At 33.8% G+C, this 14,368-nt stretch overlaps 1 protein-coding gene across 6 annotated transcripts in view; it reads left to right on the forward strand.

Annotated features, from left to right (window-relative positions):
- Positions 1-13,938, forward strand: part of LOC108910132 (aryl hydrocarbon receptor nuclear translocator-like protein 1) — a 98,040-nt gene extending 84,102 nt beyond the window's left edge. For 3 of the 6 annotated variants that reach the window (XM_018714653.2, XM_018714654.2, XM_018714650.2), the window contains 7 exons: positions 6,607-6,773; positions 7,537-7,709; positions 8,398-8,670; positions 8,777-9,008; positions 9,066-9,304; positions 9,419-9,791; positions 12,223-13,938. In XM_018714653.2, the coding sequence (XP_018570169.1) occupies positions 6,607-6,773; positions 7,537-7,709; positions 8,398-8,670; positions 8,777-9,008; positions 9,066-9,304; positions 9,419-9,791; positions 12,223-12,317 (1,552 nt within the window). In that variant the 3' untranslated portion in view covers positions 12,318-13,938. Of the gene's footprint in view, positions 1-2,974; positions 3,026-6,606; positions 6,774-7,536; positions 7,710-8,397; positions 8,671-8,776; positions 9,009-9,065; positions 9,305-9,418; positions 9,792-12,222 lie in introns of those variants that run through there. The other 3 variants (XM_018714651.2, XM_018714655.2, XM_023457422.1) reach the window with 2 other exon arrangements.
- The last annotated feature ends 430 nt before the right edge of the window (positions 13,939-14,368 follow it).

The following is a 14,368-nucleotide window of genomic DNA, read 5'->3' on the forward strand; positions in this document are numbered from 1 at the left end:
GTAATCGGGGAACCACTTATATTCGACGCAGAAATGTCCAACCTACACAACGGCACAAAAATCACTCCGATCGGACCACCCCTGCGCCCAGCGATGGCGACCGAAAATTTGTTACACTTAGAACTCCCTATGCACAGTATTACCCATTCCATCTCCAATGTTAAAATTTGTATATTCCTTCTAGACATGAAGGAATAACTGGTAAAAACAAAAATTTTGTCTCCACGTTAAACTTAACTTCTATATAAATCCGACAAAATCAGTTCTCTCTAGGAGTATTTAATAGGATCACCCACGTAGGGTAGACATATCCTCGTGTGATATTCATCTTAATAAGCTTAGCAGAAATAGCTACAATTTGGAAATGTGATTCCCAGACTTTAGTGATAAACTTCCAAGTAAGTCATCATAATTGATATAATTAAATTGTAAAATTGTAATTTTAGTGAAAATATTGATTTTAACTTAAATTAGTCAAGTTAGGTTCTAACTATCGAACCAAATATTTTTAAATCATCTGCAAATAATAACGTAAGCGAATCTATACAAGTACAAAAATCATTAGTAAAAATTCAAAAGGGGAGGGATCCGAGAATGGATCCTTGAGGAGCTCCAAAGCTAGCCACATATTCAGCAGACTTGACACCTTCATATTCTACCTGCTCTCGGATTTCATGAAATCTGTCTGGACGGTTTCTAATGCAAATCCGTTTTGTTGCATAATTGTTTATAAAGGATGTCATTCGGACGCAATTTTGCATAACGGAGACAGTGTCATCAATCTCGATGTTACGGCTCCATTACAATTCATGCATTAGACATATCGTGTAGTTGACACCAAAGAAACGGCAATATCGGGACAAAAAGTCGTTCGGAAATAGCCATATATATTTTTTGTTAATATGAACAGTGTAAGTTCCTGTTATTCCCCATTATTTTCAAGAATTCCTATGAAATAGGAGATAACACATTATGTCATTTATTAATTGTACTTTATAAGTATTCTGTTTATACATTTTGTATAGAATTCCACTTCTCTTAATTTATATTCAGAGTTTACTGGTAAATTCCTTCATATAACTTGGATTAATATTAACTAGCTAAGCTAGCTGTAGGCTAGGTCTAAATATGAGGTGGTGAAACGTAAATAGGAAGTACATATTGCTATACGACGAAATAATCTTTTCAACGCTCGTCTTTGTGCTTTACTGAATTTATGATGAATTCATGTGGTACGGTGAGATTTTTTTCGATTTGGGATAATAGAGTAATATATATGTGAGGCCGTAAAACCAAGCCAACTAGAAATCCCATAACTGTTAAATACATATATGAATACATTAAGGAGCTGTGTTTGTCTAAAATTATTGTATTTTGTTTATTTTATTCAGATGTTGTAAAATGTATAGTTTATTAATAAAGTGTATGGATTGTTTTAAAAATAATGGCGAAAGTTTCCAAAATATGCTTTAGTATTATACGATGTATATTATATTGGTTAATTTTTGTTGAATACATTTAATTATTTTTAAATTTCATAGTGTCGCCACTGACTTTGCACGCAAATGTCGAACTGGATAGGTGAAAAGTTACAAATCCATTGAATAAATTCGATTTTATGTTGTGATGACATTCCTCTGTTATTCACATAATTCTCAGAAATCAATTAGATATTTTCCCATAGTTGTTTACATGCTGTAGAATTTAAACGATGTTTACAAGAAGCTTTATGGATGTTCGTATAATGCAGCCTACATATATATTTTGCTTCCCTGTTCAATTTAAAATGTTTACAATTCCGTAACTACAACATTTCGGTAAGATTGTTTACCGAAGTTGTAGAGGCCACAGTTTAACCTTGCATTGTTGGAAATAACATTTCGTGTAATAAGATTCCTGTCAACTAGACAAAGATTGAGGTTTATGGATAAGTCGTTGATTTTAGTACATATCTATACAAGTACGATGGACGTGGTTACTAATGGCAGTTTTGGATGTGACTGTGAATGTAGTGTGGTAGGAGTAATAGTGTTTGAGAGTGTTATTTGTTGTTTTTAAACATATGAGTCATGTGTGTCAAATAAACGAAACAAGTTTGTATCAAAAGAAAATCTGATCAAAGAATGTGATTGTTATGAGAAAAACGTTATATGAACCACCCCCACCATCTCTTTCCAAGAGGAACTTCCCCTTCCAGTTTTTTTGAAGTATAAACGAGACACTGTACATACTGTATACAGGGTGTCCCATTAATACTGCGAAAACATTCAAGGGGAGTTTCCTTGACCAAAATTAAGAAAGAAAGTCCCTATAAACCTATGTCCGAAAATGCTTCGTTTCGGAGATACAGGGTGTTGAAAATTAGAGAAAATACAAGGTTTTTACTAATATCTAAAACTAAAAAAAAATCGGAATTAGGGTTCTCCAGATATTAGTAAAAACCTTGTATTTTCTCTAATCTTCAACACCCTCTATCTCCGAAACGGAGCATTTTCGGACATAGGTTTATAGGAACTTTCTTTCTTATTTTTGGTCAAGGAAACCCCCCCTGAACTTTGTCGCAATATTAATGGGACACCCTGTATAGACGCGACTATTTTCATGCATTTGTTAGAGGAGAAACCCTTTATTTCGAAGTATCGCATCATAGAATGAGTAAATTGATGATATTTATACCCGACGCCCTCGCTCACGGTACAAACTTCGCGTTGCACCCGTTGCACTATTATTTATTCCTTGCCATGGGAGAGCGTCGTCTCCGCAATTCTCATTCTAATGCAGGAAGCAGTAAGAGAGACGTATATCTTCATAACGACAATAATTGTTAACAAGGACGAGCGCCAGATAGCGGCGTTGCCAATTCGTTGTTTACGCTTAGTTTTGCACCGGCCAGGCTATACTCAAGTCTGGTTGGTAAAAATTAACACGCGATATTCGGAAACTTATGCGAATGTAGTGTTACATAACCTCAATTAATGCAGAAAGTTGTCCTAACCACGGGGATGTTGCATTCTGAGTGTAAAACGTGAGATTTCGAGACATATTTTAATTAGAGAAAACTGTTTTTTTTTAGTATTAAGTGTGTAGATAGTTTCAAGACAAATAGATGCGCCCTTCTCTTCAAAAGGTGTCCCAAAAATCACACAAGAAGTAATTTTGATACAAAACACAGGTTTTTAATTGAAAATTGCAAATTTTGTATTGATTTATGAACTGTAGGGTAGAGGGTTATGTACGGAATAGCATGTGGATGCATTTGTTTCTCGACAAACTCGTGGATTCTCTTAACCCCAAATGCGACATTTTTGTCGATTAACAAAGCTATCAAAATGAAAATCTTCGCTCTGCGTGATTAGTAACTTTCAGTTCTTGAGTCAATTGAACTTTGTAAGCATAAAGAAGCAAATCTTTCATGATATTACGTTATAAAGAGCTGATCAAGGTGGCAGATTGATGTTCCTGAACTCTCAGCAACACTCTCGCGAACTGCTCCGATGTTTTGTGTTGAATGACTTGTTAATGGAAGGACAGATTGTTTAAGATCTCTAATTGATCCAGTCTCCCTGAATTTCTCGATTAATCTCTTCACAGTTGATGCAGTTAAATCACTATTCCGATCATACTTTGTACGAAAATTGCGAACTTCTAGCTGCCAAAACCTTCATTATTTTTAAAATGTTACTCAACAATGAAAACGCGACACCCGATTCCGATACAAATGCTGGTAATAGAAAGAAAAATGATTAATATTTTTGGTTAAAAAAAAAATAAAAAGTAAAAAACGAGTGTCATTTTTGCCTAAAACAATTCCCTTGAGTTCTATGATTCTTGGAAGATGTTTTTTTTTTTAAATTAATAACATCAAAAGGCATTAAATTAGCGTTCATATTCATAGACGTCACTAGCAAAACATTTTTGGGGCATCCAATTTAATTATTATGCAATAAAAAACTTTTAACTTGTAGAATACAAAATACAATTTGTTCGGTAGTTGTTTGTACCTCACGGAAAACTTGTTTTTAGGAGAAAAACACCCCTTGAACGATATAATTTAATTTTGGTCCCACGGAAAATGATTACCCCGATAACTTTTTATTTTTTAACTTTAAGAACAACGTTCTTCCCCTAAATGTGGAATGGCCCTTTGAGGGCCTCAGAAATTCGTTTTTAGCTCAACATCTGAACATCGCATACACGGCTTCTAGACATATGTTATAAATTACAAATAAATTAGTTAAGGGTGATCATCTTCAGTGGGACACCCTGTACTTGCGGAGAATGAGGTCGGTCTCTAAATTCTCGCTTGCCAAGAGCAAAAAAAAAAAGATATAGCAATCTTGTAACTCGATAGCAGCGTTTTCTTGTGGTCACGTATTATTTTTTATCGGTCGCAATGTGTAACTTTCAGCTCGTTATTAACTAAATTTTCAGCGGGTAACGTGACAAATAGGCAACGTCGCGACTTACGCGTGGATGAAAATAATAAGGACAGGGCCGGGATCGACTCACATTTTTATCTGGTGGCATCTAGCCTTGATCTAAATATCAGGTACCTGCTGTGTTGGCCGACTGCAGATTAATAATTGAAGCGAAATCGAGGCTTGCGCGGTCGTCCTCGGAATTGATAAGATTTGTATCGATAATAATGGGTGGCTGGTGCTCTGCCACGAAAGCTTAAGGGTTTTTTGATGGGGTACCTAGTTCGAAAGACATATTGGTGTCAGAGATGTGGAATTTTGAGTCGAAGATCTCGAGGCATCTGTAATTTACTTCGGTATCAACGGGTTATTTCTATTGAAAACATTTTACATTAAAAACGTTGCTCATGTTCGATTTATAAATAATGAAGTATCCTTATTTGTGAAATAAACTACCAAGCATAGAAAATATAGTACTAACGTAGAATGAAATGTCCCTAATATTGTCACTAAACCGCGAAACAGCGCCACGTAACGTTTTGGAAGCTTACTACTACTTAACTCCTAATGAGTAGGCAACACTTTATACTTTGTGAACTGATTACAGCGCCATCTATCGTACGGAAACGACTTCTCACTTATATCCTCTATATTATATTATTTTAAAAGTAAACCCTTATACAAATAGGAATAGTCAAGTGTCAATACTTTTGAGAACAGATTATTTAGTTAAACAGAAAATGTAGTGAAAAACTAATATTCAGTACTTTTCTAATTCACTTCTGCTTTGATAACGAAACTAGAGGTTTCATAAATGTCAGTGTTATTGTGATGTGTATTTGTTTTTCCAGTGCGTAACCAGACTTATACATGTAGATGTATGTCTCTGGCATCTCACTATTAGGCAAAAGTTTTCAGTATTGACACTTGACTGTCCCTATCGGTACAAGGGTTTATTTTTCCAGTTTTTTTTTCTTCAAACTATGGCAAAATATCCAAATTATAACATTTATAATGCCACAAATAAATACAGACAATTTCTTATTTATTATTTTATTATATTATAGTATTTTTCAAATTTTGACATTTGCCAAGATATACTTAGTAAATGGTTTCGATAAGGAAATAAAACATTTTTTAATAATTTTAAGTTTATTTTGTATCTACAAGAAATCCTAATTGATTTATACAGAATGTTGTTATGCATGTACTATTAAAACAATTTCTTGTTATGTATTTAATTGTAGGTAAAAACGACAACGATTTAATTCATTTGCTTCATAAACTTGATAAGTTGGTAAGTAAGCTGTAAAAATATAAAAATTATGCATGAACTGTTATAATAATCTCACGGAGATAGGTATACACCTAACCGAATATTTGTACAATATTGGGTTAAATTCAATAGTTCATATAGTTTGGAACTTTCAAACCTTAATATTAACAGTATATTTTCTATGTCTCAAACTGAATAAAGAAACCAATTCACCACCATTAAAAATTTTGTAAGCATCTAAGTATCAAAGGTTTTATAAAATATTAGTTGGAGTTTATCATCATACACATAATTATTTTTATCTATATTTAACTTAAATAATATGTAATTTCAAACATGCACATTTTATGTGGACTGTTTCTAATCGATTAATACAAGTAACATGAGTATGAGTGTTCCACATAATGTTGGTAAAGATATAGGTTTGGTTTTTAATAAAACTATATAACTTAAAACTTACACATCGTATTCCCAGTATAATATAATAACAAATAGAAAACTCTTAAGCACTAAATAATTATAAACACAATTCTTGCAATACTATAATTTACAATTTTCAGAGGATAACCTAAGAAACCAAAGATAACGAAAGCCAAACTTCAAATACGTGCAAAGTCCAAACTGCATTACCAACCAACCCAAAATGACAGGGTTAGCATTCTCTGCGCCATCTTTTATTTTGGAAGCTAATTAACATGTGATGCCGCCATGACAGTTTCATTATTCATATGTTAGATTTCATTCTACGTTAGTACTATATTTTCTATGCTACCAAGTATGACTAATATGGTAATGATAAACTAAAGAAAGAAATTTTGAAGGGGAGAAAAAAAAACAGTTTCAATTCAAATTGCCTGCACACTATGACTGATGTTGTCTGCCATGTCTCTTTCAATGTGTCTCTTGTTGCAGTAATAGTCGAGAAATGAGGAACAAGGCAGAGAAGCAGAGGAGGGACAGACTTAACGCATTTATAGGCGAATTGGCAACGCTGGTGCCCATGGTAGCTCGAAGTGCAAAAAGAATGGATAAGACTAGCATCCTTAGACTGACAGCCACGCACTTGAGAATATATCAAAGTAAGCATTCGTGGGGTTTTCGTTTTTCACAGATGAATAAACAAATCGACATTCGTAAGAAGAATTTCCTACAAACATCCCTCAAAGAGGCTTACCTTTACCGAAAATTTAATTAAATATCAAGAAATAACGTTAGAGCTTTGCTAAATGCAATATTTAACAGAAAACCTTCATTAAATGACTATATTTACTAGACTTAAGTAAAATTTTTGCACAGAAGGTACCTGCCCTATTACTGAGATTTCCTGTCTTTGTCACTCATATTGTGGACTCTCTTCTTGATCTGCACATATCGTGAACAAGATTAGTTCGATCAAGTTACCTATCAGTGTATTTGTTGTGCATCAACAATAGAATGAATTTATTATTTTGCTAAAAACAGTTTTTTGATAAAGCTAATAAAATTGGAAGATGAATGTCAAAGATGTTTTGCTAGAATCATTTAATTAAATTATAAGAGATAGAAAACTCTTGAATCATTGTATTCTTTGAGGTTTTGAAGTAATTTGAAGAGGCTACATTTTAGAAACTGAAACTTTTCCAATTTTAACAAATTTTTAAATCTGTAATAACATAACTTTTTGTTAGGCATGAAATTCAGTATCCTGAAAATCGAAATTAATATTTTGTCCATTCAGTTTTACCCATTTAATCCTCATTTCTTATACTTTCCTTTGTTGATATCAATTTTTATTTGAATTTTTTATTTCTTCACATATAACTATAATATATCTTCCTGCTTAATAATGACATGTTTTTTTAGCACTGGTAAATGGTAAAGGAATACCGCATATGCAGTTACCGAAACACGTTGATCAGTATGTTCTGGAACAGTTGGTTTGCGAGCAATTAGGGGGATTTCTGTTAATACTTACGCCAACCGGAAAAGTAGTTTTTATTTCACACACTATAGAAAATTTATTAGGACATTTACAGGTAAGACACTTCAACACTTGATACTGATATTGCATAGTAAAAATATTTAATATTTTTGGTCACAATATCACACTTATATTTTTTTAATAATTAACCTTTCATTTTGGAACAGTCATATATATAGGAACATTATTTTATATTTACCAGTTGCTAAATTTAGAATGTTTACATCACGCACCGTTTGTTTTGCTTCAGTTTAAAAATGTGATAAACCGGATAGTTAGTGTAACAAATTATCCTTAAAATAAATTACAAACTTCATAGCCTAGTAACAACATTTAAAGTTAATAAAAAAACATTTGAATTGCATATTTTAAGGTATTAAGGAATAAGTATAAAATTATAAACACGTAAAGTATTCTTTGTCTTGTAATTAATTAACAATAGGCAACTTGCACGAAAAGTTATTCTCTTTTAGAATTGCATAAATTTATAGACTATAACTGACAACAACAACAAACAAATTTGTTGGCAGCCCTGTCCCTATCATTTATCTTCTAGATTCTGGATCGCACTAAATGACGTCATGATATAGCGCGCCAAATTTTAAAAAATATCTGCAAGTTGCCCATCTTTATTAATCTCCCCTTCGAGCTTTAACCGGAAATAATTCAAAAGTCAATTTGAAATGGTAGAACCAGTATGGGGGAATTTGGAATAAATATACATTTGAACATTGACCTTTCAGACGGATCTCATGGGTCAATCTCTTTTCAACATAACAGCGCCTGATGATCACGAGAGGCTACGTATGTATCTTCAGTGTGAGGGCGTCGTCGAGCAGGAATGGAGGAAATACTTTAATATTAGGCTGAAGAGGGCGGGTCCTCGTTCAGAGTCAGCCGTGTACGAACCAGTGAGAATGATGGGGATGCACAGACGGTTGTCTGGCGATAACAACCAGAATTCGCAGTCGTCGAGTAGTTCCACATCGAATGCATCAAATACTTTTAATTCTGAGGTAAGCGGATGGTATTGGAATGTGATTAATGGTGACTTTAAAATGACACGTCTTATACTTCAATAATTATTTTATAAGGTACTAAACATGAGTGACGTTTTTTAAGGTATTGGTATTTTTCGTCAAAATATGCCGTCCTGAGCCCTTGGTAACTAGGCTGATAGAAGCATCAAAGGACGAGTACGTAACGAGGCACCTTATCGACGGACGCATTATTAACTGCGACCAACGGATATCCATAATCGCTGGATACATGATAGAGGAGGTCTCCGGACATTCCGCTTTTAAATACATGCATCGAGACGACGTTCGCTGGGTGATGATAGCTTTAAGACAGAGTAAGTTGTCGTGTCTCCTGGGCTTTCTGTTTCAGAAAGACTGATTTTCGTTTTCAGTGTACGACAGGGGGGAGAGTAGAGGAACGTCTTGTTACCGTCTGCAGTCGAGAAATGGACAATTCATATACTTGAGGACGTTCGGTTTCTTGGAGATAGACGATCAAGGGACCGTCGAGAGTTTCGTCTGCGTAAACACGCTGGTAGAAGACAAGGAGGGTCTGCACCTAATCGACGAGATGAAGAAGAGGTACTCGGCGCTGATCAGTGCCACTTTACCTTTCGGAAACCAAGGAGCGGTAAGTTTTTTCGGCCAATTTGAATTTTTGTATTGTTTGAAGTTACTTATTTCTGGCATGAATTTTTTTTTAAATTAAAGAAATTTTATAACCGTGTTAATATTTCCGTATTAGTCGAGCCTGACGCCGCCCAGAAGCAACGACTCCATAGACCTGGTGGAGGACCCCCAGCAGGTGGAACAGGCGGTGGCGCACCTGATGTGCAACCTGCCCTCGCCAGGCTCCGACCATCGCTCAACCCCAAGCCCGTTGGTCCATTACGAGAATCAAGACTGCACAAGTTTAACAAACATCGTGACTGAACACTCAAACAAACCATACCAAGTTAGAATTAAGACTGTAGCAAAACGACCGCCCAGTACTGATATTCAAGTCGATGCCAATTTAAATAACAAGCGGCAAAAAACTACGCCCCAAGTGTCCCCCGTACACAGAACAATATCGCCTTACCCCAAGAGGCCTCCCGTCCTTACGGACGGCAAAGTAAGTAAGTTATTAGCAGTTATTTATTTATAAAAAAAAATTCAAATTGATTTAAATGATTTTAATACCCTAGCAACTATGCAATGAACAAAGTACACTTGAATGCGATAGGATAATTTTTTTTATTTAAATTAAAACTATAATTAGTTTTAATTTAAAAAAAATTGACAAAATTGCTGTGTACAAACATAAAAGTGTTTTGTTTACGTTTACGTGAATATTACATGCATTGTTGCCAAAGCTGCTCCAAAATCAGTAATTTCACATATTTAAAATATCTCTTTCAGTGATTATCCCTTTAATGATTCGTATTTACAAGTGTCATTCATTTTAAAATGAAATGTCAGCATTTAAAAATGTAATTGACAATTTTGAAGTTTCTGACTCAAATATCCCTAGAACTAAAGAGAAAATCAACAATTTGGCAACGTTGCTGTAGTTGTGCTCGGGCATAAGCATGTAATCGGTAGATTTCCGAGCCTACGCACTTGTTCATAATTTTTTTGGATAGCTTGCCACCTTTAGTTCAAATCCCAGATTAATTTTTTAATTTTTTCTCAATTTTTACAATCTAATAAAAATATGTAGTTAAAAACAATAATTAAACAAATTTTAATGCAGTTGCACAAAATAATTTTTTTTAATTTGCTCTATTTGTGCCGCAAATAGTTAAAGTTTGTCTATATCTAAAAAGACTGCTCTTTTCAAAAGGAAAATTAATGATTTTGAAGTTTTTATCGAAATATCCCTAGAACTGGGGAAAAAAATTCACAAGCTGGCAACATGGTGTAGTTGGGCTCGGGAATATATATACAGGGTGTTTGGTAAGTCGATGCATTCCTTGTAGGAGGTTGTAGGACTAGTGATTTGTGATATATTCCGAAAACGCTTAGTTTCTGATCTACAGGGTGATAAAATTTTAATAAAAAATGCAAATTTATAAATATTGGGGAAACCGCTCAGAATATTTCAGTGAAATTTTACAAGCTTTGACAATTGACAACAATACATGTTTTACGATAAAAATATTGTTTTCAGTTTCACCAGTGGCGTGCGCACAGGCACATCTTTGGATATTTTTAAAGAAATAAATGATACCCCACTGATTTTTCTTAAAATAAAAATTATTTTCCAATTCCTTGTTCAATTTGGAAGAGAAAAGGTATCTCGATTGTTTTTCTTATCACGCACCGTTTTCGAGTAAAAAAAATAAAATCGATCTATTGTATGGCATAATCCGGTTTCAATAATTTGAAAAGTAACAGAAAGTATGCACTCAGCTTTTTTTTTGCACCAATTTTATTACAAAAAGTTATTATTCCTAGTTGGCTGTGCACTCGTTTTTGTTATTGTTTGACAAAATTAATAATAGCTGTCACTTTGAGTGAATTTCTGCTATTTTTCAAATTATTGAAACCGAATTACGCCATGCAATAAATCGATTTAATTTTTTTTACTCGAAAACGGTGCGTCATAAGAAAAACAGTCGAGATACCTTTTCTCTTCCAATTTGAACAAGGAATTCAAAAATAATTTTTATTTTAAGAAAAATCAGTGCTGTATCATTTTTTTCTTTAACAACATCTAGACATGCCTGTGCGCACGCCACTGGTGAAACTAAAAACAATATTTTTATCGTAAAACGTGGATTGTTGTTAACTGTCAAAGCCTGTAAAATATTATTACAATATTTTGAGCGGTTTCCGCAATATTTATAAATTTGCATTTTTTTTATAAAAACTAACACCCTGTAGATCGGAAACTAAGCGTTTTCGGAATATGGTATGTTAAGGAATGCATCGACTTACTAAACACTCTGTATAAGGTAGATTTCCGAAGTTGCACATATTCCCTGACGATTTTTGCAAGGGATTCGTTGAAAAAGGAGTGTTAATAATACTTTGGACATTTTGCTGCTTTTTCGATAATAGGAATAAAAGTACGAAGCCTTCATAAATGATTATAAGCCACATGACCGTCAAGCATAGACAACCAACAGTACAGGATTGGGATTTTATGTAAAAAAAAAATTGTTTTTTAAATTGATTACAATGAACTGTAAACTTAATACATGCAGTATTTGGATATAAATTTTTTGGCAATAGCACATTTCCGTTGGTACTACTACGGTAGGAAGCCACCTGCTAAAATTTGCCAGGTACTTTGTTGCACGACTGTCGCCTAGAGGGCGAAAACAAAATGTTTTTAAATTGCCAGTGTTGCGAGAAACAACTACTCGTGCAACAAAGTACCTGGCAAATTTTAGCAGGTCGCTTTCTACCGTAGTAGCCATTTGAATGGCATAGTGGGAAGTAAGCACGGCAGATGGAGCCATTTGCGCTTCACGTACTAATAAAGATGTCGATGAAGTTAACGGAAATAATAAAATTGTGTGTTTATGTTGCGAGTTGGTAATGGTATTTTGTTGGTTGCAGAAGTCACAACCCGATCAGTCAATATACCCGCCAGACCAACTGCTCAGTCACAACGTATGAAAAACGAAAAGAAGTGTGTAATATTCAAAGACTGACTGACTGACTTAGGCCATACTTAAGGAATGTAGCGTTTCCCACACAGAGACTTGAATTACAATTTGAGGGAAGAGGTGTGGAAGGTGTTGATTCAGTGTTATATTTAAAGAAAATATATATACAAAAACCTGATTAATTTAAGGCAAAAATTTGTTTTATTTTACGATTACATTAGATTTAAAACTTGTACAGATTTTTTAATATTCTCGTAATATATACATTACTTATACTAATTATAGTGATTCTGTGATGAAAATGATGTTTTGTGTTATGTTTAAAATATGTCTGTTTTGTATGGAATATTATTCAGTGGGCGAAAACTGGTTGCAATATTTTTATTTTCACATACGGACCTGTAAGGAACGCCGACGATAATTTCTCTTTCAGCGACTCCGTCTCGGCGGCGAAATGTGATAAAGTTTTTATAGTGATAAGGGACGAGAAGGAAGCACTCACCGTTCAGCGCTAGCGTGGTTTGTGTCATTAAATACCTCCGACTGTGACAGTCTCTCATCCGTACCCATGTAACGTTTTTCTGTACGTCAAACTTTGTACTCCGGTAGTCATTTTGATACGATTTTTGTAATTCTGTGGACTCGAATGGAAGTCGTAAGAGATATTCGTCAATTAGTGAACTCTAACGATAACGAATGGTCGCGATCTCCGCACTTTCATTTAAAGTCCAGTAAAGTGGTGCAAAGTATGTTTTTTCTAGACAAGAGTATGTTGAATCCAGCTAGTTCTCTAGAAAGTAAAATTCTACTTGATCTCCGTCCATAGGTAGTCACTTTTTCAAAACGTTCGCATCGTTTTGGCGCGGTTAAATTTTTTATTTTGAAATTAGGATTTTCTTGTAAGTATTCTAATATTTTTGTATTTACTCGATAAATATTTTGTGATCTATTTCTAGGACAAGATTTAAGGAAAACTTCAAACACAAATTATACAGGGTGTAACCTTGATGGGGGTCATATTTAACGGCGGCTACTTTTGACCGTTAACAAAATTCCGTGGTGAAAAATAATTTTTGTTCACTTTTTTCATATCGCAAAAAATTTAACACTGAGGACACACAAACACGTCGTACTTCACGTAAAATGTCGCGAAAACTAAAATAATTGTAATAAAATGAAGCAGTGACATATCCGGCCATTAACGTTTGTCGTTTGTTTTTACCCACTTAGCGCCATATTGTCGTATCACATCAGGTGTATTGATAATAAATACCTAGACTATAAATTAAACGCAAAAAAATAGTAATAAACGGTTCGTAAAATGTATTAATACTTGATTTATTCAATTGAAAGAGATTATTTCAGATCCTCATTAAGTTAAATTCTGTATATAGCAAAAAGGCGTACCTAAAATGAAAAAAATTGGTCGCAAGTCTGAAATTTATAATGATAAGACGAAAATAAGATGTCGGAGTTCAATTATGCCTTTTCTTCAACTTTATATCGTATTTTTTTTCTCTCGCTACCTCTTAAAATGAAAATAAATATTCTAAAAACGGTAGACAATATTAAAGTGAACAATTTGAGTACCAAATTTTATTTTATTAAAATCATATCAAATTTTAAAATTCAGGGTTATGACACTGTCGTACATTTAATTAATTAAAATAAAAATCAACGGTGTCCTAATATTTTTGATAAAATTATACATAAGCAGTTCTATCAAAAGTTTTACAATTTTGTTTTGTGAATGCACCGACTGTTTATCAAAGAGTGACCGCAAAATCCGCCTGTTTTTGAGGCTTTGGCAGGGACGACGGGAAAAATCCTAAAAATATTCTAAAAACATCCAAAAACTCTTCATGAAAAATGAAAATGAGCTTCACTTTCAGTTTTTTGAAAATTTTCGAAAATCACCCTTATTTAGGGGTTGAAAAGACAAAAAAGTGAACAAATTACGAATCATCAACAGTTGTAAAACCTCAAATATTTCTGTTGTTATCAAAATAATATTTTGAGCGTGAAAATATTTAATTTCATATTTGATACGGTCTTGTCCGGATTGAAAATCAACCCTTAATGTTCTTAAAGGGGTG

This window comes from Anoplophora glabripennis, unplaced genomic scaffold (genome assembly GCF_000390285.2).
Source record: "Anoplophora glabripennis isolate ALB-LARVAE unplaced genomic scaffold, Agla_2.0 scaffold184, whole genome shotgun sequence".
Lineage (NCBI taxonomy): Eukaryota > Metazoa > Arthropoda > Insecta > Coleoptera > Cerambycidae > Anoplophora > Anoplophora glabripennis.